Source organism: Callorhinus ursinus, unplaced genomic scaffold (assembly GCF_003265705.2).
Source record: "Callorhinus ursinus isolate GAN/ISIS: 27379988/994484 unplaced genomic scaffold, GSC_fseal_2.0 scaffold22, whole genome shotgun sequence".
In the NCBI taxonomy this organism is placed as follows: domain Eukaryota; kingdom Metazoa; phylum Chordata; class Mammalia; order Carnivora; family Otariidae; genus Callorhinus; species Callorhinus ursinus.
In genome coordinates, this window is record NW_027397084.1 from 159,005 (window position 1) to 180,857 (window position 21,853).

Genomic DNA, 21,853 nt, shown 5'->3' on the forward strand with positions numbered 1-21,853 from the left:
CGGGGCCTCTTCCCGTCGTCCCCAGACAGATTTAGCTGCTGACAGCTGCTTGGGACTCTGCCACCAGGCCTGGCCCCGGGAGCTCGCTGCCTCTCCCCTTTCTCAGTGACTGCAGAGCCACCATCCCTCCATGGCCCAGAAAGAAGAGGCCCCTGCGGCTGCTGCGGCCGCTGAGCCCGCGGCGCCCGCTTCCCAGAATGGTGAGGATCTGGAAAACCTGGATGACCCTGAGAAGCTGAAGGAGCTGATTGAACTGCCTCCCTTTGAGATTGTCACAGGGTGAGACCTGGGTGTGGGCCGGGGGCCTCCTCCCTAGAAGAGCGTGGGCTGCGGGTGGGCTGGGGGAATTCAGGATGGTCATAGTAGGGGTCAAGGGCACGGTCCTGCCGCCATGAACCTACCATGCATGGTAGGGGCTGCCGCAGTTACAGCTGCAAATATCTCTTGGCCTCTTGGGCGACACCTACCACACCCCCTAACCAAGGGGAGGTAGGAGCAGCTCCTCGGAGGCAAGGCCCCAGAGAATGAAACCACCGCTCAGGCCTCCTGGTAGTGGGCTGTCATCTGCCTCTCTGGGTACAGGCTATCTAGTCCCAGGGAGTTGGGTAAGGACAGGGGATGACACAGACACATTTAAATATGAACCCAAAGTACCTCCTCCCTTGACTTCTCTTCCTGCTGCTGAGAGGGCCTCTCCTCTCTCTGTATGGCTCTCACTCTTTCTCTACAGCTTCTCTCTGGAGTGGAAGATCCTAAGACAGGGAAAACAGATCTGCCCTTTCCCGAGGCTGAGTGAGAAGCATTTTTTTTCTTATTGAGTTTGCCCAGGGGTTCTCCACATCCACCCCCAGGGCAACAGTAGTTACAGAGCAGGTAACAGTCCAGGGCCAGGAGCTTCTGGGCAGAAGAGGTATTCCGCCCTCGGCCACAGCCCCAAGGAGGAACAAGGACCCTGAGCAAAGGGTCTCCAGGCCCCAAAGAGAGGCCTACATACAGGGTCCCTCTGTCTTGCCCAGATTATGCCATCTCCAGGAATAAAACCAAGTTGTCCTTCTTCCTCTTCCCTCTCTGTTACTTTTGCAAAGGACCCGGCAAAGTTTGTAGGCCAAGAATAAGAAGGGGATACATAGGGCCACATTGCCTTCCTCAGCCCCAAGGCTCCTTGATGGGCATCTCCAGCAATGCCCACAGTCAGAGTAAGGTCCACACTAGGAGAAATTTCAGGAAGGATGGAGGCATGCTGTCCTCAGGGGGCAGAGGAGCCCTGGGTGGCCCTCCGGACTTGCCGTTTGAAGCTTGGTAAGTGATTTTCCAGCCCTGGTCTCAGTTTTGTCATTTGTAACATGAAGAAGTTACACTAAGTTGATCCCTAAGGTCCCTTCCAGCTCAGACATTTTTTTTATTTCTAAGAGAACCTGAGGGAAAAATGCAACCTAGTTCCTAAGGGAAGAATTCAGGCAAGAGCCTGGACCTTGCCTTCACCCAAGCCCAGCCAACGAATGTCACCCTTGTCATAGTATTAAAGAAGCAAGAGGAGCACAGATTAATATGGACCTAGGGAGAGCCAAGGGCTACCAGGCCAGGAGAGTCCGCAGTTCCAGTGGCTCTCTGTGGAAGGAGATCCTTTTCCTCACCCTAAGCCTGCTGGTCCATGCTACCCTTGGTCACACACAGGCACGTGCACACCCACTCTGTGCAGGATTGTGATCTCCCCAGCACAGGGGTAGGATAGGTCTGGAACAGTATTAGACTATGTTTGTTCAACTGAACATGCTTTGGGGTCCCGGGGGTTGGTCCTAATGGTCAAATCCTCTGACACAACTTATGTTCGTCCAGGGCTTTATAATCACCACATACTTGCACGTGTGTGAGCCCATTCAACCTTCAGCATCATGCTGGGAGAGGGGGGGTTACATTATTGCCACTCTACAGAGGGGAAACTGAGTCAGGGAGATTGAGTGATTTGTTCAAGACCATAGAACCAGGTCTTCTGACTCCAGCCAAGTGTTCTTTCCATGGGTCTCTTACTCATTCCGGGTCCCAGATTTCCCAAACAGGGTTCCAGCTATCTCCATCTGTGAGGTAGTGGGGCTCAGAGGCTTCTCTGACCCAAGGCTCAGAAAAAGAGGAGCAGCAGGGCAGTTTTCTGGGTGCTCTGAGAGTAGTTCAGGAGGGAGGTGGAGCCCTGAGTGTTTCCTGGCCACAAGTAACAGCTGTGGAGATCTGTCTCCCGGGCCCCTCAGGGTAAACAGATGGCTTAAAATAGCCCAGAGGTGTGGCTGTGTCCGTGCAGGGACAGGATGAGGGAGCAGCTTTCCCCTCCTTTCCTCTCCAGATGCCCTGGCATCACGGGGGTTAGCAAAGCAGCTCCTCTCCTAGCCTAGACTCCCGGAGGGGATGGGTCTGTCTCTCCTGCTTCTTGGTTTTGGGCTGCAAACTAGCAGAAGAGCCAGCAGCTTTTGGGGAAATAGTCGGAGGTGAAGAGGGCATACCAGGTAGGAAGAAGGAGATATGCCCCACTTGTTGTGATTCTGGCTTGAATAGGGCACTCGGGATAGAAAGCAGACCAAAAATATTAACAAAATTACAAAGTAGAAGGTGCTAGAAAAAGGTCTAAAACTGCAGAGGTGTGCCAAAGCCAACTCATGATGACTGAGAATCAATTGTGTGCATCTCTTCCCAACTCTGCGTTCAGTGACGTCATGTTGGTTTTTTGAAATCTCCATAGCAGGAGTGTTTACAGAGATCAGCAAACTTTAGAAATCAGGATTTTCTTTCCTTCCTTCCCTCCTTCCTTCCTTCCCTCCTCCCTCCCCTCCTCCCTCCCTCCCTCACTTCCTGTCACAGAGCTGGGTGTTACACCAGCACACCAAGGACAGAGAGAACCCTCTAAACACTAGAAGAAAAGGAGAGAGGGCTCAGGTTTGGTTGTGCTTAAGATTCAGCTCTGAGGGGTAAGATTTGAGGTCCAGAGAAGGCACCACCCAACAGCACCAGGCTTAATTTCTTGAGTGTTGACCATTGTCCAAATTCTGAGAGGTTGGATTACTCGATTTATCCTCCAGATGAGAAAACCAAGCCTCAGAGGGATTAGTAATTTGCCCAAAGCTAATGGATGGAGTAGGGCGTAAACCCCCAGACTGTCTGACTCCAAATCACCACACTGCATCTAGGAAAAAACAAGCCATAAATGGGAGGCTTTTTATATTCGACAAATATTTACTAAATAGGAATCATTTATTTGCTGTTTTCCCCCCTAGTATTTAACTTCCATGAGGACAGGGATTTTGCCTTTTAACTGCTTTATCCCTTGCACCAAGAATAGTGCCTAGCTCCTAATAGATACTTGCTGAATAAATAAATGAACTAATGAATGAACACATATTTTATGGTAGCCTCTCTGCCAGGCATTAGGATAAGGAACTAATTGGGGAGGGCTTCTGGGAGGAGAGAAGTTCTGGATCTATGAAGAGTGAGCCGCCCTCAGCATAGAAGAGAATTCCACAGGTCCATGCCTGCCTCTCAGCTCGGTGTGCTTTAGGGAAGCTCTGGGGCACCAGAATCAGTTGTCTCCTCATCTTTCCATCCCAGTGATGAGCGACTATGTCTCTGCCTAGCAGGACCCCCAGCTGTGTGTTCATCTTTGTTTGTCTCTAGTTGTGTTGTGTACAATTTCGCATCACGCTGAACCTGCTAGCAAAGGGATTGGTATGGAAGAGAGATAAATGGCACAGGCTGTGACTGTCCTTTCAACTGCTTCTGTAGCTACCAGTGGTTTCCTCTGGTCACATGGGAAATGCGGAGAGGGTATGCAGGATTCAGAGGAGAAGGGACAGCAAGGAGTGGGGGAACTTCAACTCGGCTATTAATGCCACAAGCCCCTCACGCCTCATCCTGGGCTCCAGAGCATGCTGGGGAGGCTTGTTCCAGAAAGAGTAGAAGACAACCACTGACTCTAGCCACCCTGGCCTCCACTGAGTGTGAAGACAGTGCCTCCCAAGAGAAAGGCAGTGGCTCAGGGCTTCCCTAGGGCTGAATCCCATCCAGAATTACAACCCAGGAGCCAGCAGCCTGGCAAACCCCATCTGGGCTCTAGAAAGTCAGGCTGTTAGAACTCTCTGCTTCTATCCTCCTTCTGCCTGGGCCCACTCCTCAGCATCCACTTTGCAAGTGGTCTGGAAAAAGGAGAAGGAGCAGATCTGCCTCTTTCGAGCAGATTTTGAGAGATCTGGTGAGGAAAGATGAACCAAGTCAACACTCAGTGACCTGTGAGGAGATTTTTCCATCCCCTGGATCATTTTGGAGCAACTGTTTCATCTCAGACCAGCTTCTACTGCCTTCCAGGTTGCTCTCTTTCACCGTATAGATTTATGCTTAGGGAGCGCAAATATTCTTTCAATGTGAACGTGAGAAAAATATATATCTTACATTTATTCACGTCCCTTCTCCCTCCATCAAGTTGACCATGTTCTAAACGGTCTTTCCTAGAGATTAGGATTCTTGGTTTCCTGCCTAGAGAATTGCAAGGCCCAGAAGGCTGGGTCTCAGCAGATGAAGTGTGAGTGACCTATCTGCAGAAAGTATGAGGAAGGGTTGCTTGAGGAAGTGGGGGAGGAGGAGGAATAGCCCTGTTCGTTTTGGTGCCTGAAGCCGTGACTGAGCCCAGGTGAAGAAATCTGCTACCACTGTGTTTCTCTCGACCATCACTCCAACACATGGGCATATGCACACCCCATTTCAGCAGGTTAAGGAGGGCACATACTGCATGGAGCACTGGGTGTTATATGAAAACAATGAATCGTGGATCACTACATCAAAAGCTAATGATGTATTGTATGGTGACTAACATAACATAATAAAATAAAATTAAAAAAAAAAAAAGAAAGAAAAAAGAAAACACCCGCTGGGGGGCGAGAGTAAGGCTGTAAGTCACTACGGTACGCGGTCATCATGCTACTAGGGAAAAAAATTGTGATTATCTGAGAAATTAGTGTCACTGTTTCCTTTCTTCCACTAGCAGGCATAACAGTGTTGACTTATTTTGTGATTCTATAAAATCACCCGAGATGGCCATGTTGTCCAGCTCCCTGGAGAGATTTCAGACCTTTTCCACCTCTGTTCTGGTTCCTCTCCAGGGCCTGGCTGTTTCAGCTTGTGCAAGGCCTGTGGGAGGCCCAAAGAACTTCATTTGACATTTGTGCTCCTTCTGGAAAACCAAGAAGCCCATTGAGAAGCCAAGCAAGCCCGGTTTTTGAGCAAGCCCAAAGGAAAGACTGTGAGCCAAGATGTTCCCTGACTTTCCTTTGCCCCTTGAAAGTATTTCCCTTCCTTAGGCACCTAGTCCAGAAGGCTCTCCTGAGGCACAGAGCAGACTATGGGGCTGCCAGCCAGAGGGTATTTATAGAGAGGTGAACTTTCTTCCTCTCCCTCGGGTTTCAGGTTTCTCTGGGTCCTCTCCTTTTGCAAAGGGAAGAGGAGGAGGGGAAAACATCAGAGTTAAACAGAGGCTGGGACAAGCAACACCTTCAGATCAGCCAGCCAATTTGCAATTGCATGCTGGGCCAAATTCACGCTCTTGGCTGGGCTGTATTTGGCAAAGTTGGAGCAATGCTTTTGGGGGCTCCAGAAGGAAACCTGAGGGGCCACACAGGCAGCTTTGAGGAAGCCCCCAATCAACCACACAGTCATGAATACTTCCAAGGGTTTTGCCTGAGAATCCGTCATACAGGTGGCTCCGGACTAGGCTTGGGGGCAGGGAGTGGGAGGGTGTCTGGCTAAAGGCCTTGAAAAGCATAAGTGTTTGGGCAAGAAAGGTAAGCTCTGTGCTTCTCAGGAGAAAAAAAAACCATTCCAGAAAGTGAAGGGACCATTTAGCAACCCGTAAAATCCAGGAGTGGTCTTGTAGGGTGAGTTTAATTGGGGAGAGCTCAGTGTAAGTGAACTCCCAACAGGGATTGAAATAGGAGAGGGGAATCATCAGGCCATCCATTCTTCCAAAATATTAAGTAAATAATAAACACATCCAACTAGGGACAGAAGGGTTTAGAGAGCTAAGTATAGTACCTGAAGGAATCCTGGGGCCAGGTCCTCAAACACATCCATCTCCACAGTGGAAACTTAACTTGACAGCTAGAGATATGGAAACGTGGGTGGAGACAATTTTGTGATGGGGGCAGGGAGAACTGCAGGGAAACAGCTCATGTTTACTCAGCTCTTTGGCACTTGCGGCTTATCCCTAAGAAGCCAAGGCTCTGGGACACCTGGGGGTTCCCTGTAATCCTGGGAGTTAGAAAGGGAAGGCATGTAGAGAAGTAACAGTGGAGTCATTGGTTGCCACAGGGTATCTTCTGGGGCAACCTCAGAGATTACCTTTTAAAAAAATTTTTTGTTTATTTTTAGAGAGCCCACGAGGGGGGAGGGGCAGCGGGAGAGGGAGAGAGAGAATCTCAAGCAGGCTTCCCGCTGAGCATGGAGCCCATCAGAACCACCCAGAGGATTCTACAAATGTCAGTGCCTGGGCCCCACACCAATCCAATGAAATCAGAATGTCTGGAGGGAGCCCGACGCGGGGCTTGATCCCACGACCTCAAGATCATGACCTGAGCAGAAACCAAGAGTCGGACACTTAACTGACAGAACCACCCAGGCACGGCCCCAGAGATTACATTTTTTTTTAAAGATTTTATTTATTTATTTGAGAGAGAGAGAATGAGAGACAGAGAGCACGAGAGGGAAGAGGGTCAGAGGGAGAAGCAGACTCCCTGCTGAGCAGGGAGCCCGATGTGGGACTCGATCCCGGGACTCCAGGATCATGACCTGAGCCGAAGGCAGTCGCCCAACCAACTGAGCCACCCAGGCGCCCGAGACTACATTTTTTAAAAAAGAAAACATTCACATTCAGGGATGCCTGGGTGGCTCAGTTAGTTAGGCGTCTGCCTTTGGCTCAGGTCATGATCCCAGGGTCCTGGAATGGAGCCCCCCCCCCCAACTTCGGGCTCCCTGCAGGGAGCCTGGTTCTCCCTCTCCCTCTGCCTGCCGCTCCCCCTGCTTGTGCTCTCTCTCTGACAAGGAAATAAATAAAATCTTAAAAAAAAAAAGAAAAGAAAACATTCAGCCTCCCTAAGCTGGTACTCAATCCCTTCCTCTCCTGTGACATTTTCAATCTCTCCTGTGAAAGCCTCCTCGTTCTCCTTGGCCTCCTAACCTGCAAAAGGCTTCCCTATTTTAGAAAGAGATGCGGACACACATAAAGATAAAAACAGTCAACTCTGTTGCCCTCTCTATCCCCTTTTGAAACCTTGTTCTCTCCTCCTTCTTACTACTAACTTCCTCCCAAACCTGGCCTTTTTCTGCTGGTTTCATTTCCTAATCATCCATCCCACCCTCAAAGCCACTGGACATAGTCATCACCAAATCTGGCCTCCTAAAATACCAAATGGGCTTGCTTTAGTTCAGGCTTTTCCCCAGCCTTGCTCTAACTGCCTAAAGCCACCATGTCATCTCCCATGGATGTCACTTTTATTACAACTTTCTTTATTCAAGGGCCTGTAACAATTCTCTGTTGCCTCCTGAATCAAGGCTAAAACATTTGAGAACCTTTGTCCCATGTCCTCCATGCTCCCTACGCATTTTAAATTAGCGGTTTTCGAATGCTCTTAGCTAGAGTCGAGCTGCTAGATTAGAAGCGTCTGGAGGGCAGACGCCAAGTCTTTTATGATTTTGAAATGACTCAATACTACTATACAAGCTATATCATATCAAGGTACTTTCGGGTAGTCTGACCTCAAAGATAAAAAATTCTTGGACGTTTATCCTGTGACAACTCTTTAAGCTGCGGGAAAAGCCAGGCTTGAGAAGCAGTTAGTTACTAGGAGAGCGCGGCACTGAGTGGTGGGCCACGCCATGCCTGAGATACACTAGCCATCAGTGGCAGGGAAGACAAACGGAAGCGGTAAATGTTCTGCAAAATCTTCATCTTGCTCTATCAGGAGAAATTTTATATGCTTGCTACTTTGTGAGATTACTATTGGAACACCGCTTTTCCAAACTGGCCGCCTATTAGAATCATCTGGCAAGTTTTTTTAAAAAATGCTGGTGCCTGGGCCCCCTCCAGCCGTTCTGATTTCATTGATTTGGGGTGGGGCCCATGCACTGACGTGCGTAGAGTCCTCTGGGTGGTTCTGACGTGTGGCCAGGTGAAGCAGTGACTGATTCAGAAATGTAGGAGTGTTCTGTGTGTGGGAGGGATGGTGGAGTGTTTGGAGACCCTCCCTATTGGGGTGACCGGAAGGCGCCACCTCCAAATTCTCTCCTCTCCTCCAGATAAACCCTTCTGGATTCTGTCCTTTTTTTTGTCCCTGATGTTAGCCTAGGCAAGGCCTGCTCTGATAGGAAGAGCCAACGTGGCTCCGAAGTACCGAGTTTGGAGAGCCGCCTGCTCCGGGCTGGTCCGAGGAACAGGCGCGCTCATCCCTCACTCTTCCCCCGTCCCCCTGCCCCCTCGGCCCACAGGGAGCGGCTGCCCGTCAACTTCTTTAAGTTCCAGTTCCGGAATGTGGAGTACAGCTCCGGGCGTAACAAGACCTTCCTGTGCTACGTGGTTGAAGCGCAGGGTAAGGGAGGCCAGGTGCAGGCCACCCGGGGGTACCTGGAGGACGAGCACGCCGCCGCCCACGCCGAGGAGGCCTTCTTCAACACCATCCTGCCCGCCTTCGACCCGGCCCTGCGCTACAACGTCACCTGGTACGTGTCGTCCAGCCCCTGTGCGGCCTGCGCGGACCGCATCATCCGCACCCTCGGCAAGACCAAGAACCTGCGCCTGCTCATCCTGGTGGGGCGCCTCTTCATGTGGGAGGAGCCCGACGTGCAGGCCGCCCTGAGGAAGCTGAAGGAGGCTGGCTGCCGGCTGCGCATCATGAAGCCCCAGGACTTCGAGTACGTCTGGCAGAATTTTGTGGAGCAAGAAGAGGGCCAATCCAAGGCCTTTGAGCCCTGGGAGGACATTCAGGAGAACTTCCTGTACTACGAGGAGAAGTTGGCGGACATCCTGAAGTAGGCCACTGGGCCTAGCCTCACGTGAGTCATGGCCCCATGCTGTGTCCCTAGCCCTTCCCTTGGGTAGAAGGCTGGAGGGCCGGTGGAATGGGTGGTAAGTTTGGTTTGCCCCCCTCCCCACCCCGATGAATTGCATTTCTCTTTTGGTTGGCTGTAAGAACATTTTAGGAGATCCCATTTCCTTTTCTCTTTCCTCTCAATTCCACTCCCTAAACCCTTCCCGCTTCTACCCTTTTGTATCAAACGAACTTTTCCCATACCTTGTAATACTCAAGGTTGACAGGAATCCGAAAGCTCTGGTGAGACAGAATGATTTGCCCTGGTCAGATCTGGATGGTGCGAGGACCTGTGACTAAACAGCAGAGAGGAGACCTCACTCCCCTAAGCATGCCCCCATGGACAGGAGTCCAGACTTCCTAACTCTGGACACCTTCTGGACACCCTCCTCTCACCCCCACCCCCATTTGCAGTCTTACTCTAACAGTGCCCTGTAATGGAGGTTTTTTGTTCCTTCAAGGACAATTTTATTTTTTTCATTTTTGGTACTTTTTAAAGTCCCCAGATGGATTTGTATTCAACTTATTTATTGCCAGAGACGCTTTCATGTTTTCAAACAAATGGTTCCGCTCTGAAGGACGCCAATAATTTGTGAATGTATAACGCAAGAACATTTTTCTTACTTTGAGAAGACCTCAGCAGAACAGATAGAAAAATGCTGAATTCAGGAATGGGGATATCACAGCAACATGTTCTTTTATGCAAGAATGTTGAAAAGGTTAAAAAGGTGTTTGTAAATTAGACAGCAGCTGAGAAGTAGCCTCCTACAGATATCAAGATGTGGAGAACTGGAAGATTAGCTATTTAAGCAAATAATTAGGACACAATTAAGGCCATTTTGGCTTCTTGCTGAGGGTAGACTCTCACAGAAACAGGCCGATTACCCTCAGGAAAGAGGGTAAAAAATCCTTCACTAACTTTTTTTGAGTCTGGTCTGATCTAGTTTGTTCCCACAGAAATGCTACAAACAAGCCCCTTCATGAGGCCTGACTCCAGAAATGGAGAAAGGGTCTTTACCACCCTCTTCTCCAACTTCAATTCTGGAACAATTCACATATTAATAAAACATAAAGCAGCATGCTTCCATGAAGCTATTCAGTTTATTTCTCTCACTCTTTAATATCCTAAAGAGAAGAGGTGGCTTCACTGACACGTTTTCAGAAATATCAATGTTCTGGAGCTTGATGTTGGCAGGTGTCTGCTATTAGGCATGCACACAGGGTGCCTGATAATTCTTCAGCTAAACATTTACCAATCCAAGAAGACACGATTTTCAGCCATTTCTTACAAAAAGCAGTGCTTATTCATTGAATTCAGTGGGAAGATGGTCAGGTAATGCCACGCTGTACTCTGCTCACATAAAGTACCACTTTTTTACCACTCCTCTGGTGGTGAGGAGTGGTAAAAACAGATTTTTAAGGGTGACCTCTGAAAATACAAAATTAACTTTTAAATTCCTTGAAGATTTTATTAGTGTAGGTGTTATCACCATCATTATAAACCCTACATAGAGTCTCCAGAATGATGACTGGTAGCTTAATCTTAACTATAGTATAGTTTCTTCTTAAACACCTTTCAGAGCCACGGGCCACTTCTTCCAGCTGCCTAGCCAGCAAGTCCTCAGAGATATGTGTTTGTATGTGTGTACTGTTGTTTTTCCATTAAGTCGAATAATTAGATAGCTAAATCTGCTATAAAAATTAAGCACTTCAAAGATGATTAAAAGGAGCTTTTAATTTTAGATAATAGAGGGTTGTATTTTATGCTAATCTAAATGGAAGTAAAACAGATTAATCAGTTTGAGGGAAAAGTCCACTTCCAAGTCAAATTATTTTAAAAAATAAAGTATTATTGGACATGTTCCACACTATAAGCCTCCTTCCATTAGTGTACATAACCGTATTATCTGGACACATTAACATGCTTCCCTGTACTCCGAGTTATTCATGTTCCTGAAGGGAAAGGTTAAAATGTACCAAAAAAAAAAATTGGCATGAAATCAAGTTGTAATCTAAAAGCCCAAAAGAACAACTCTGCTTAATTAAAATACTAAGAAATGGGCATTTGTTAAAGAAAATTTGCTTTATATTTCTTATTCCATCTTTTTTTTTAAAAAAATGACAGAATAGGATTTAACCATATATTTAACTCAAGGAGGTATCTTCTGGGGTTTTCCCTGTGTGAACCACACCAAAACATGAACACAACACACCTAACGCTCGGTAAAGTGGAAATCACAGGAGACTATGGGGGAGAAATTCAAACTTGCTTGGAGGGTACACAGAAACCCTAGCTGAAAAGAAAACTCTTCATTGTTTGGGGCCAGCAAACTCTCAGTAACGTGCTTTCTGTTTTCTCACTAAGGTCTGCCTGCTGCCACCAGGAGACAGCAGTGACATGTATGGCCATCTGGGACATGCCCAACTTCCTAATACCACTTGAGCTGGACAACACTGGACATCAACCAATCCTAGTGCACAGGTCCTCCAAGGACTCTAAATATACTGCTCATGCTGTAAATCATTTAAGCCTCGGCTCTCCCTAAGGCTGCTCTTGGGAAAGAGGAAAGTGAGTTACAAAGAAAGAAATGGCGACTATATATGGGCATCAGGCATCTGTGGGGCAGAAGGGCCTAATTATTCCAATGGGCTGCTTAAGGCAAAGAACCTCAGACCCAAGGTCTGTGCAGATCTTTGAAATATGTCCAGAAATGCATTTTATGTGAAGTTGGATTTTTTAAAGAAAAATAGCAACATTAATAAAAGAAGTGGTGTGGTTTTTCTGTGAGGTTTTTTAAGGAACTTGGGCATTTAGAAGTTACTATGAACAGTGAACAAGTCCTAGGAATAGGGATGTTCCCAGGCTATGAGCCAAGCCATGACATGAGAAAGTGGAAGGGAGGCTTCACCCAGGGCTTGTCTAGGCAACACAGGATACTAACTCTCCCAGGCCGACTTCCCACCCATCTTGACCTTTATCAAATATTTTTTGAGATTACTTGTAAATGAGTGCCTTTTCCCTTCTCTGAAGACAAGGAATCTGGCAGAGGGTGAAACGAAGGGCAGGGGAAATCTGTTTATAAGATATCCATGTTCCCATTGCTACTTAATAAGCAATTAGCCACTTGATTAAGGAGATGATAAGTAGGATTTCAATGTTGAGACACACCCCCTCTAAGATTAGTTGATATGTGGTACTTAAAGGTGACAGCAGGATGGTGTCCAGTCTCCTTTCTTCCAAGGCTTGAGTCCTATGTAGAAGCAAAACTTCATGTACGAATTTCTGGGTGTTTGCCAAACTCTAACTAGGTTTCCAGGTATAATGTGCTCATTCTATCAGGCCATGCCTCCTCTTCCCAAGCTTCAAGTGTGATAAGTCATCAGATTTTGACCCTAAGACTATCTGCAAATGACAAAGCACTTTATCATATCCCCACTGAGTCCCAGAATTCCACTTACAGCCAGTCCTCCCCGAGACTAGTCTTTGTTCAAAGAATCTTCAAGGCTCATACTCCACGAAAAAAATTAACCCTAATCCCTTTAAATCCTACAAAAGCCAATGTTTTGAGCCAAGAGCAAAGATTTATTTGCATAGTTAAGCAAAATACTTTGATTCTAAGTTTCCTCTTACCATCATCCCACTCTCATTTTCTGTATTGTGTATTCATTCTCTTTTCCCCTTCAGTTTTACTGTATGTGGACAAAAGCAAAGCTTCAAAAGCCTCAGTCTGAGTTCAACAATGAACTTGGCCCTGCACTACTCCTACCCCAACGACATGAACTTGTCTGTTCCAGAGACACAAAAGAAGTGAAATAGTTTTTGAAACTGCTGCCTCCTATCACACTACTTGTGTGATAAGAACACAAGTCTAAAGTACAAAGATTATATTTAACCGGCGTTTTCCTAGTGTTTCAACAAGCCCCTTCTGAAACCCAGTTCTTTTCACACTTGGGAATGCAGCAAGTCCTACAACAGACCCAGAATTCACTCTAGCGAGAAAATCAATAGTTTAGGCTAGTTTAACTTTTTATTTTTTTAAGTAGGCTCCACCTCTAATGTGGGGCTTGAACTCACATTCCCAACCTTAAGAGTCACATGCTCTATTGACTGAGCTAGCCAGGCAACCCTATCTTAACTCTTACTACCACAGTAATGGTAAAAAAGAATTCCACTAGTTTTCCCAGTACCTTTGATACTGAATCCAGGAACCTATTCTCTCACTGTAAACACTGGAGTGGATAAAGTGCTGCCCTCTTAGCTAAAGAAGAAAAAGGGACTAAAATGTACGGTTTTTCATCCCAGCTGGCTGCATGATCACAATCCTCTACAGCTTAATGAAACAAAGAAACCTAGCCATTTCCCCCACCCCACCCCAAACTGCCAAACTAGAATTTTTGAAGGAAGTGGGCCTTTTTCTTAAAAGATTCATTAAGGAAGGATTTTGTTGAGAACCACTGATTTGTTGAGTCATTACTCTGCCCTAAGGAATTTAGCAGACATTTCATATACATTATTTGTTCCATGACTGAATTCAGACCCGTTCAATCGCAGAAGCTATGTGGTAGATGGAAGAGAGCAAGAGTTCACCCTGAGGAGATTCTAAACATCTGCCTTTCTAGTAATGCTGACCCACAGTTTCTTGTCCATTCTTATTTCTTCTCACCCTGCTGCTCTTCCCACTGGACCTTTGTCTGATTCTTCCCAATTAGTTACAGGTAAATCCTCCATTACCCAGGTCCAGAACAACAGCCGTGTGCACAGAACCTCATTGGACCCCCAAGAAAAAGATGTCTATTTGTCCTTTTCCGTCACCACAAATTTCTTGTTAACAACCTAAGACTCATTTTTGTAACTTTAACAAAACCCATAATTCTCTCCTAGAATGACATAAGGATAATACCAAGCAAGCTCACAAATGACAAAGACGCAAAACTAATTGAAATGTTCATCCTTCCTGAAACTTTTCTTAAAACAACAGAGAAGTAATTGTCAGTGCTGCCACCTAGTGGCAAGCCAAACAAGTCAGGTCGTATCCTGGATCAAAACAGGTCAGAGGCCCAACATCTGATTTCCTTGCCTAATATGAGGCATTCTACTCCTTACCTTCCTGAAGGAAAAAAAAAAAATCACAGCAACATTTCCCAAGCAATCCCTCCTCCAGAGTTCCAGTCCCATCATGAGAATACAGCAACCCAAGTCTGGCCTGTGACACAGACTACTTCACATGAATCTTTCTTCAGACCGTTTTCAGGTCAGTTCGTCCAGTGCTACGGTCCAGTAGGGATCACACAGGAGAACGTGGACACATCCACAGCACGTGTCTGTTCACAGTGTGTACACAGTAATTCTGATGTCTGTGGCTTCAAAGACCTCTTCAATCAATGCAGATACATTTTCCCACTGCAGACGATCAAGACCACATCCAATCCTGAAAAAGACAAAACAGCTCCACAGGTTGTGATGAAGGTACCTAGGAAATCATTTCTTCCCTCTTCCTTTAGGCTGCACCCACCCAAAGCATAAAGACAAATGATCTGGTCTTACACCCATGGTGGGAGTTTGGAAGTGAATTCCTATTGTGAGTCACCTAATCTGTTCCTAGATGGCCCCAACGTCCAACAGCTGTCACTTCTCTTTTGCTAATAAGATGCCACTTCTCAGTTGTTTGAGGCTACCTTGAGAAAATGGGTGACTGTGGTGACATAGGAGACTCACTATCCTTCTTTATATATTGATAAAAACTAGCTGGGATTTTAAAAACACACTTATGATAATGAAATGCTAAGGAAGATAAAAAGAGGGACAAAGGACACGATCTTGGCAAAAACGAAATCAGGTCTTCGCAACACCCTGGTGAGAAACCTGAGTCTGCCCACAAAACTCTCCTACCTGGCACCTTTCTTCTAAGATGTTACTTTATTGATCCTCAATATCCCTAAGGGGGAAAGACTTAAAATGGCTAATTTCACATAGTCTGATAATTAAGTCTGTAAAAAAACTGTGATAAAAACACACACAGTTTCTGATACAGAAGACATGAATACATTACAACCCAGGGTAAATGAGGGATTTTGTAGCCACATTCGTAAGTAACTTGGGGCTTAGAACAAACCTGCATGCATGGTCAGCACAGACTCAAAATTAGACTGACAGGAAGAGAAATGACCCCAAGAGCCTATTCCGTAAAAAGAAAGTAAAGAGGATATTGAACCCCCAACGCCATTCCCTTAAGCTCCCAATAGCGGGGGTCTAAGACATTACATAAGGGACCTATCCTCTGGCTACTACCACACTGACCACAACAAGCATGCAGTTTAAGGCAGTGATAATTTACAACCCTCTTTGCCCCAGATTAACAAGCTTGGGACATGTGAAATGGCCCAGAAGAATATCACAATTGCTCAGTCTTGGTTCTTAGGCTTTATTGCTTCAAGAACAGAGCCTCAGCCTCAGGCAGAAGATGCCCAGAATTCAACAAAGATGACCGACCAACAGGTCCTCCCACAAAGTAGGCTGAAGCAGGTGTGTTTTAATTATCCTGATTCATTCAACCCAGGCTAAGAAATGGGTATAATGTGGCCTAAAGTCTGATTACTGGTTCACTGGTGATTTTTAGAAGTTTTTAAATTTGTCCACTTTTAAGCCTATATTTTGAGTTAAGCTTTCAAGTCAGACAGCAAATCCCGCCACTCAATTACAAGTCTTTATTCAGAGCCCTGGATTTCCTTGCCTGGGCATGGAGAGATCGGTGACTCCATTCTTCAGACAGTGGGACTTCATGGCCTCTAAACTCTTCTGTAAGTTTTCATAAGTTGGCTTATGTGAAGCCCTTTTCTTTGTAATCTGAGTACAAAGAATGAATTCAAAGTTCCATTAGTCCAAAATGACAGCCAAAGAGAGACATCACATTCTCCCAACATCCTGATAATTAAAATAAGTGTATTTCTATAGAAGAGTTCAGAGCAGAATGACAAATGTCATACTGTCTTTTCCAGTTATGGGAGGCCCTCAGGAAAATCTACTAAAAAGGGCCTGAGAAACGCAGACACTGCCATGTGATAACCTTTCCTTTTCCCAAGAAGCCCGTATTAGCAGGCGGTGCCTATTGTCCATTGTTTTTAAGCAAGGTAGGTCGAAGTCTTTGTGCCACTTCCAAGAGATAAGCAATATATCTGCAACAAGGAAGAACACATACCACCTGAAAACTTCCTGTTAAGTCTATTTAGAAACCACGCTTATTTGCTTTTTGTTTCTGTATAGAACGAAGAGAAATTGGTAGTGTTCCAAACAAGACCAGAAGCCACATTGGCCTTAAGGAGAGCATCCAAAGGCCTTAAGACATGTCCCCACTCAGTGTGCTGTCCAAATCAGATGTGTAGTGGGTTGGTTGCTCTAAGTGACCTAGCACCATCACCAAGAAGCTACACTCCTTCTGGGGCCTGAAGACCATTTGGACAGTGAAAGAATCCCACATTGAGGTAAAAGGCAGGAAAGGAGTTAAGTAATACTAGGCACTGCATTCAACAGGGAAGAATGAGAGAAAAACTCCTTTGGGCAATCTGTCTTTTGAGAAACTACTATTTCTATCACACTCTAATTAGAAAAGAACTGAAGTATGTGGGACATCCCTAACTTTTCCAACTCTCAGAACAGAGGCTGTTGGTGGCTGTCACAGTTATCTTCACGGTGGAGCTGGGATGCAGCCTCATGTTTCTTTCTAACCCAGTGCTCCATAGAGCCACCACCACTTGATCTAAGTGAGCATGAGATCAGAAGCTTTTTGTCATCTTTGGTTGTCTAGAAGCATGATCGACAAATGCAGTACAGCCCATGTGTTCACCAGTCCTTATGACCTAGTGAGAAATTGACAGACTTGACCCCCATCTTACCAAATAATATATGTATCGCCCATCTCTCTTCAGAACAGCCACTTCTCCAGATTTCTTTTCTAAGAAAAAGTCATTTAATAGTAGAAAGGTTAAAAAAACAAAAACAAAAACAAAGCACCGATTTGCATTCTTCAATTTGAAAAAAAATCCTTACAGATCTGAGTTCACTTCAGAGCTAAAAATAATTTTCAATTCTGAAGAAACACTCTAACACTTTCCACCTTATCAGCATTCCTTAACTTCCAGCTTTATTAATTTTTTGTTTTCCTCTTACCCCATCTTTTCTCCTGATCATATTTTCAAATACACCCATACTCACTTTAAAAACTTCAGTGATTTTTTTTTTACAAAGGGTTATTTATTGTGCTAAGCATTGTGGAGAACATAGATATGTAAAAGTTTCTAATGACCAAAGAGTTTTCAATGAAGAGACAGTGTCATGTTTACAAAAACTACAATAAAAAACAGTTAAGAAATTGTTTTAAAGCAGGGGAGACTGGCCCAATAAGCCTGGACTATGATCTAAGCAACTGTTACAGAAGCTCTACAGGTGGTTCTAAAACATCTCTGGTTCAAAATCTCTGGTATAAAGTGATAAGAAAGGTAAGGAAGAGGTTTCTAAACTCCTCTTTGAAGAGTAAGTACAATATGGGTAAACAGAGGATCCTGAATGCTGAGTTATTACCTGTGGAACTGAAGTGAAGCACTTCAGTTATCAAAGGTTTCAGAAAAGTTAAGAGTAATATCAGAAAGTTTTAAGACAGAGGAAGAGATTAGAAACCTTTACAAGAATTCAAGTTTGGTGTGATAAAGACCCAAACTAAAGGGTACTTTTGTAGAGAAAAACCTTAATCTGAAGAGTTATTAAGTACTCAGTGGTTAGGAACCCTGCTTTCTGCATGTATATCCTTGTCTAACAATTACAATATAACAGGAGGTCAAGATGCTCTAGACAAGTCAGGCTAATTCAGCTGTTTTTCAAAACTCACGTTGATTTAACAGTTCCTGCACCCCTCCAAATTTCTTCTTGAAGAGGACAGCTATCCCAGCACCCATTCGACAATCCTCACTGATACAGTGGGCTAAAGAGTCTGTTCTGGGGCATGCAAAAAGGTCTCCTTTCACATAAGTGATCTAAAATGTGAAAAGGGAAAGAAAAGGTTTTATTTGATACAGAAAAACACTAAGCTGTTTCTTTCATTTCCCTTTACTGAGCCCCCCACCACTGCCCCTCGATTTAAAACCTGATCTGCAGAACTTAAGGAACTACAACAAATTAAAGCATGTGTACAAGGAGAGTGATGGATGGTTTCTGCCTAGGACTGTATCAGCCTTTCTGAAGTAAATCAGCTGGAGAGGGGGGAAAAAAAAGACAATTCAATTATTGCTTTAATTAAAAAGTGTTTATGCTTTTGACCTCAATTATTCTTAATTTCAGTTCACCAATAAGTTAATAGTTGTTACGCACTCTGCTTCCTTCTGAATCTTCATTGGGGCTGCCGGCCATGATACTGAGTCGCTATTTCCAGAACTTAAGTGTTTCTTCAGCTATGAGAAGGGAAAAGGAAGTAAAAATGCTTAGGCGGTCTGAATGTATTATATTCAAACTGCCCTGACCACCCACTTGGCAATTTCTTCCCCCACCATTTATCGCTGAACGTGAGCTCGTTAAGCCTCTAGGAATACAAAACTCTACTGGGGCAAGGCTGAGGAAGAATGGCTAGGTCGCGGCGGTCGGCCCCCACCCGCATTTCGCGCTCCTGGATCGCCCCGCTCAGCTAGGGGAAGAAAAGGCGGTCTCTAGGAGGCGCCTCCTCCTTTCTCCGCGCCCGAGCAAGCGGGTTGAGGACAGTCTCCTCTCCTCGGCTTGACCAAAAGTATTTCCCCAGTGGGTTTGGCCCACAAGAAAAAGGGAGGGACTTGGCTACAGTCCCTCGAGCCGCAACCGAGGAGTGTCCGGACCAGGGGAGTGGGAAGGCGGCCTCTCAAGGAAGGCTCACCCACACCTGCTCTTCGGGGGACAGGAGAAGGAGTCTAGAGAGGCCTCCCATTCTGTGTCCTACCCTACGGGCGGGTCAGCGAGGGCGTACGGCCTGTCCTGGGGTCCCGTGGGAAGGAGCGGGAAGACTGGCTCAAAACCTCAACGTACCGGGGTTACCGTTCACCTGGAGAGGAGTCGGCCGCTGCCAGATCCCGCCCCGCGGGGAAGGGCTCCGGATCCGGCCCTGGTAGGTGGGAAGCAGCGGACGAACCTAGACGCGGAGCCAATCCCTCCACAGCCCTTAATTGCACGCACCTAAAATGGCCGCCCACCACCCAGGAGCGGGCGGAAACAAGCCCCTCTAGCTAGTCAGCCAAACTCCCACTCTTTGGTAATGGCCGCCGAACTTCCGGCGGTAAAATCCGTGGAATGTCCCGCTGCCGTCCGGGCATGCGTAACGAGACAGCCCACCGCGAGTGGGGAAGAACGGCGCCTGCGCATTAGCCCCGGGGGTGTGTCTCTAGTGACCTCAGGGAAAGGGGTGGGCAGTTGACAAAGGAGAGAGTTAGCGCCTGCGTAGTACTATGTTTAGGGCGGTGTTTGAGTTCAAGGATCTGGCGCGTCTAGAAGGCGCCTGCGTATTCCTTCAGCCAGAGATGGTGTCAAATCAGAGAAGTGGGCGTGGCTTCAGGGCACGCCTGCGCGATGCTCCTTCAACTGGGGGTGGGGCGAGCCCGATGCTGGGGTTAGGGGGCGTGGTCTCAGAGGCGCCTGCGCGGAGGCGGTTGGAGGGAGGCCCCATTCCCCTTTGTTCGGGTTCGCCATTTTGCGAGGCAGCGGCAGTGGCGGCGGCAGCGGCGGCTGGAGCCTCTGATTGGGTTTCGGGGTCCGGTACTGGAGCCAATCAGCGCGGGCAGCGAACCGGGGGAGCGAGGCACGGTGAGTGTGAGGAGCCAATATCCAGCGGCCCAGAGCCGGCCCCAGCGCCCCGATTGGCGGGTCTCGCTGACCACTCAGGAGAGGCCCAGGCGCCCGTCGAGCCCCGAGAGTCTAGCTGAGCCTAGCCGAGCCGGGCGGCTGGCGGCCCTGGCCCGGGGCCGTTAGTGTCCCGGGCCATTCCCTGCCGGGGCCTGCAGGGGGCCGCCCCGCGCGGGGATGGCGCCCTCGGGAGCGAGCACCCGGGGTCCAGACTCTTGCAGGGTGCCTGTGCCAGTTGGGGATGCATCCCTCTTCTCCCGATCCTTAGGCCCAGTTTGTCAGGCCCCAGGCTCGGGGTTTGTGGCCTGCTTGCCACGAATGCTCTTACACTCAGGTCCACGCACGCCCGGGGCTTTGGCGGTCTTCTCCAGATCGTTCGGGCCTCAAACTGAAGCCCGCCCCTGACCTTTGCGTGCTGCGGCCCTCCGGACGGGAAGTCTCCCGCGGGGCCCGCGATCCCCAGCCCTCCGAGAGCCGGCTCTGCCTGTCTGTAGTCCCCCCTGGGTCACAAGTGAGCGCTGGGGAAGGTACGCGCCGCGGCCACGGGGCCCGGGGCGCGGCGGGGAGAGGAAGCCTGCCCGCCCCCGCCTCTGCGCTCTGCGGGCCCGCCCCCGCCGTCTCCCGGATCGGGGGAGGGGGTCCGTTAGTGCGCCCACTCCCCTGCCCCGCCGCGCCCCTCCTCTCAGCACGCTCGGCCCGGGTCTCCGGTCCCGCGCCGTTACCACCCCCTTTTGGCTCGTCATTTCCTTTTCTCCCCGCCCCGCTCTCCCGGGCAGAACCGCACACCTCGGTCTTGGAGTCCGACCAAGCGGTCTCCCTTTCTTGTCCTGGCTGTGCAGCCGGGCCAGTCCATTCGGTGCCTGGAACCTCACTTTTATAAGATTGCCAGCCCTGCGCATTACTTTTCTCGGAGGCTGCACAACTTGTTTCTCATATTATTAGTTTTCTCTATTGCTCATCTTGCGAACTCTTCCTTCTTCGGGAATGTAGAATTTTTTTTTTCTTTAGCTTTTCTGTGTCACTTTGCATGTGCCAGGCTTGACTCATTAGTTCAGTCCACAGTCATCTCGATTTATTTTTTTTTTGCATATTTTCTAATTCTATGTTAACGTTTTCTACTCAGATATTTATAGAAACTTAACAGTGTTGTGGGGTTTTGTTAGGGTGAGAGGAAATCTTCATTGACAACCAGGTCTCTAGCAGTTAGTATGTACCAAGCATCAGTCTATATGCTGGGGAGAAAGTAGGTAGAGGTCAATAAGAATCTTACTGTGTGGTGGAGATTAACAAGTGAACAACTAATTAATACTTAAAGGTTAGTGCTATGAGGAGGCCAAGTTCAGTTCTGTGAAGTACTGGTGGGTGAGCTACTAACAGCCTCGGTGGAAGACTCGATGTTGCCACACTTTTCATCGGCCTTGAAGGACAATAGGATTTTTTCCAACAAGAAAGAATAGAAGAGCATGTGCAGAGGCACCAAATTGTGCTGTGTTTGAGGGGAAAGGTGGGTGAAGGCACTGGGCAGTACTGGTGAGAATTTAGGCTGGAAAGCCCAGGTGATAAAAGCACTTGTATATCCTGATAAGGAATTTTTGGAAATAGTTATTTTTTGGAGGTTCAGATGGAAGAAATCCCGGAGTGTATTTTTTCTAGGGTCCGAAAAACAAGTTTCTGACCTGTGGGCGTCTGCTCTACAACAGCGGCTGACTTTGGGGGAGGAAAGGAAGATTTTTCTCTTAGGACTTTAGAAGTTTTTATTCACGTGAAGCATCTACTGCAGTCTTGGCAAGTACAGTAGGTCTTAAGTATATGGTGCCAATTTTTATGATCACATTAAAGGTCATAAAATTCTCCACTACTAAAACTTTGGAGACATTTTTGTTTGTTTTCACTT

At 47.2% G+C, this 21,853-nt stretch overlaps 3 protein-coding genes across 14 annotated transcripts in view; 2 read left to right on the top strand and 1 right to left on the bottom strand.

Annotated features, from left to right (window-relative positions):
* Positions 1–11,615, top strand: APOBEC2 (apolipoprotein B mRNA editing enzyme catalytic subunit 2). Its single transcript, XM_025890468.2, has 3 exons — positions 1–279; positions 8,512–9,075; positions 11,476–11,615. The coding sequence occupies exons 1-2, from the start codon at positions 131–133 to the stop codon at positions 9,053–9,055; spliced, it is 693 nt and encodes a 230-aa protein (XP_025746253.1). The 5' UTR covers positions 1–130; the 3' UTR covers positions 9,056–9,075; positions 11,476–11,615.
* Positions 10,826–19,466, bottom strand: OARD1 (O-acyl-ADP-ribose deacylase 1). 5 transcript variants are annotated; one of them, XM_073904943.1, is made up of 7 exons: positions 19,150–19,460; positions 18,469–18,548; positions 18,292–18,350; positions 17,990–18,134; positions 17,001–17,059; positions 15,842–15,954; positions 10,826–14,539 (listed from the first exon to the last, which is right to left on the bottom strand). In XM_073904943.1, exons 4-7 carry the CDS (start codon positions 18,054–18,056, stop codon positions 14,437–14,439), a joined length of 342 nt encoding a protein of 113 aa, XP_073761044.1. In that variant the 5' UTR covers positions 18,057–18,134; positions 18,292–18,350; positions 18,469–18,548; positions 19,150–19,460; the 3' UTR covers positions 10,826–14,436. The 5 variants fall into 5 exon arrangements, with proteins under 5 accessions (XP_073761044.1, XP_025746251.1, XP_025746250.1 ...); XM_025890466.2 differs by lacking the exon at positions 18,292–18,350 and having other exon boundaries at positions 19,297–19,460; XM_025890465.2 differs by lacking the exon at positions 18,292–18,350.
* Positions 19,467–19,775: 309 nt separating this feature from the next.
* NFYA (nuclear transcription factor Y subunit alpha) overlaps positions 19,776–21,853 on the top strand; it is a 30,044-nt gene continuing 27,966 nt past the window's right edge. For 6 of the 8 annotated variants that reach the window (XM_025890582.2, XM_025890586.2, XM_025890585.2 and 3 more), the window contains exon 1: positions 19,783–19,920. The gene's annotated coding sequence lies outside the window, so the exon portion shown is untranslated. Of the gene's footprint in view, positions 19,921–20,042; positions 20,487–21,853 lie in introns of those variants that run through there. The other 2 variants (XM_025890583.2, XM_073904941.1) reach the window with 2 other exon arrangements.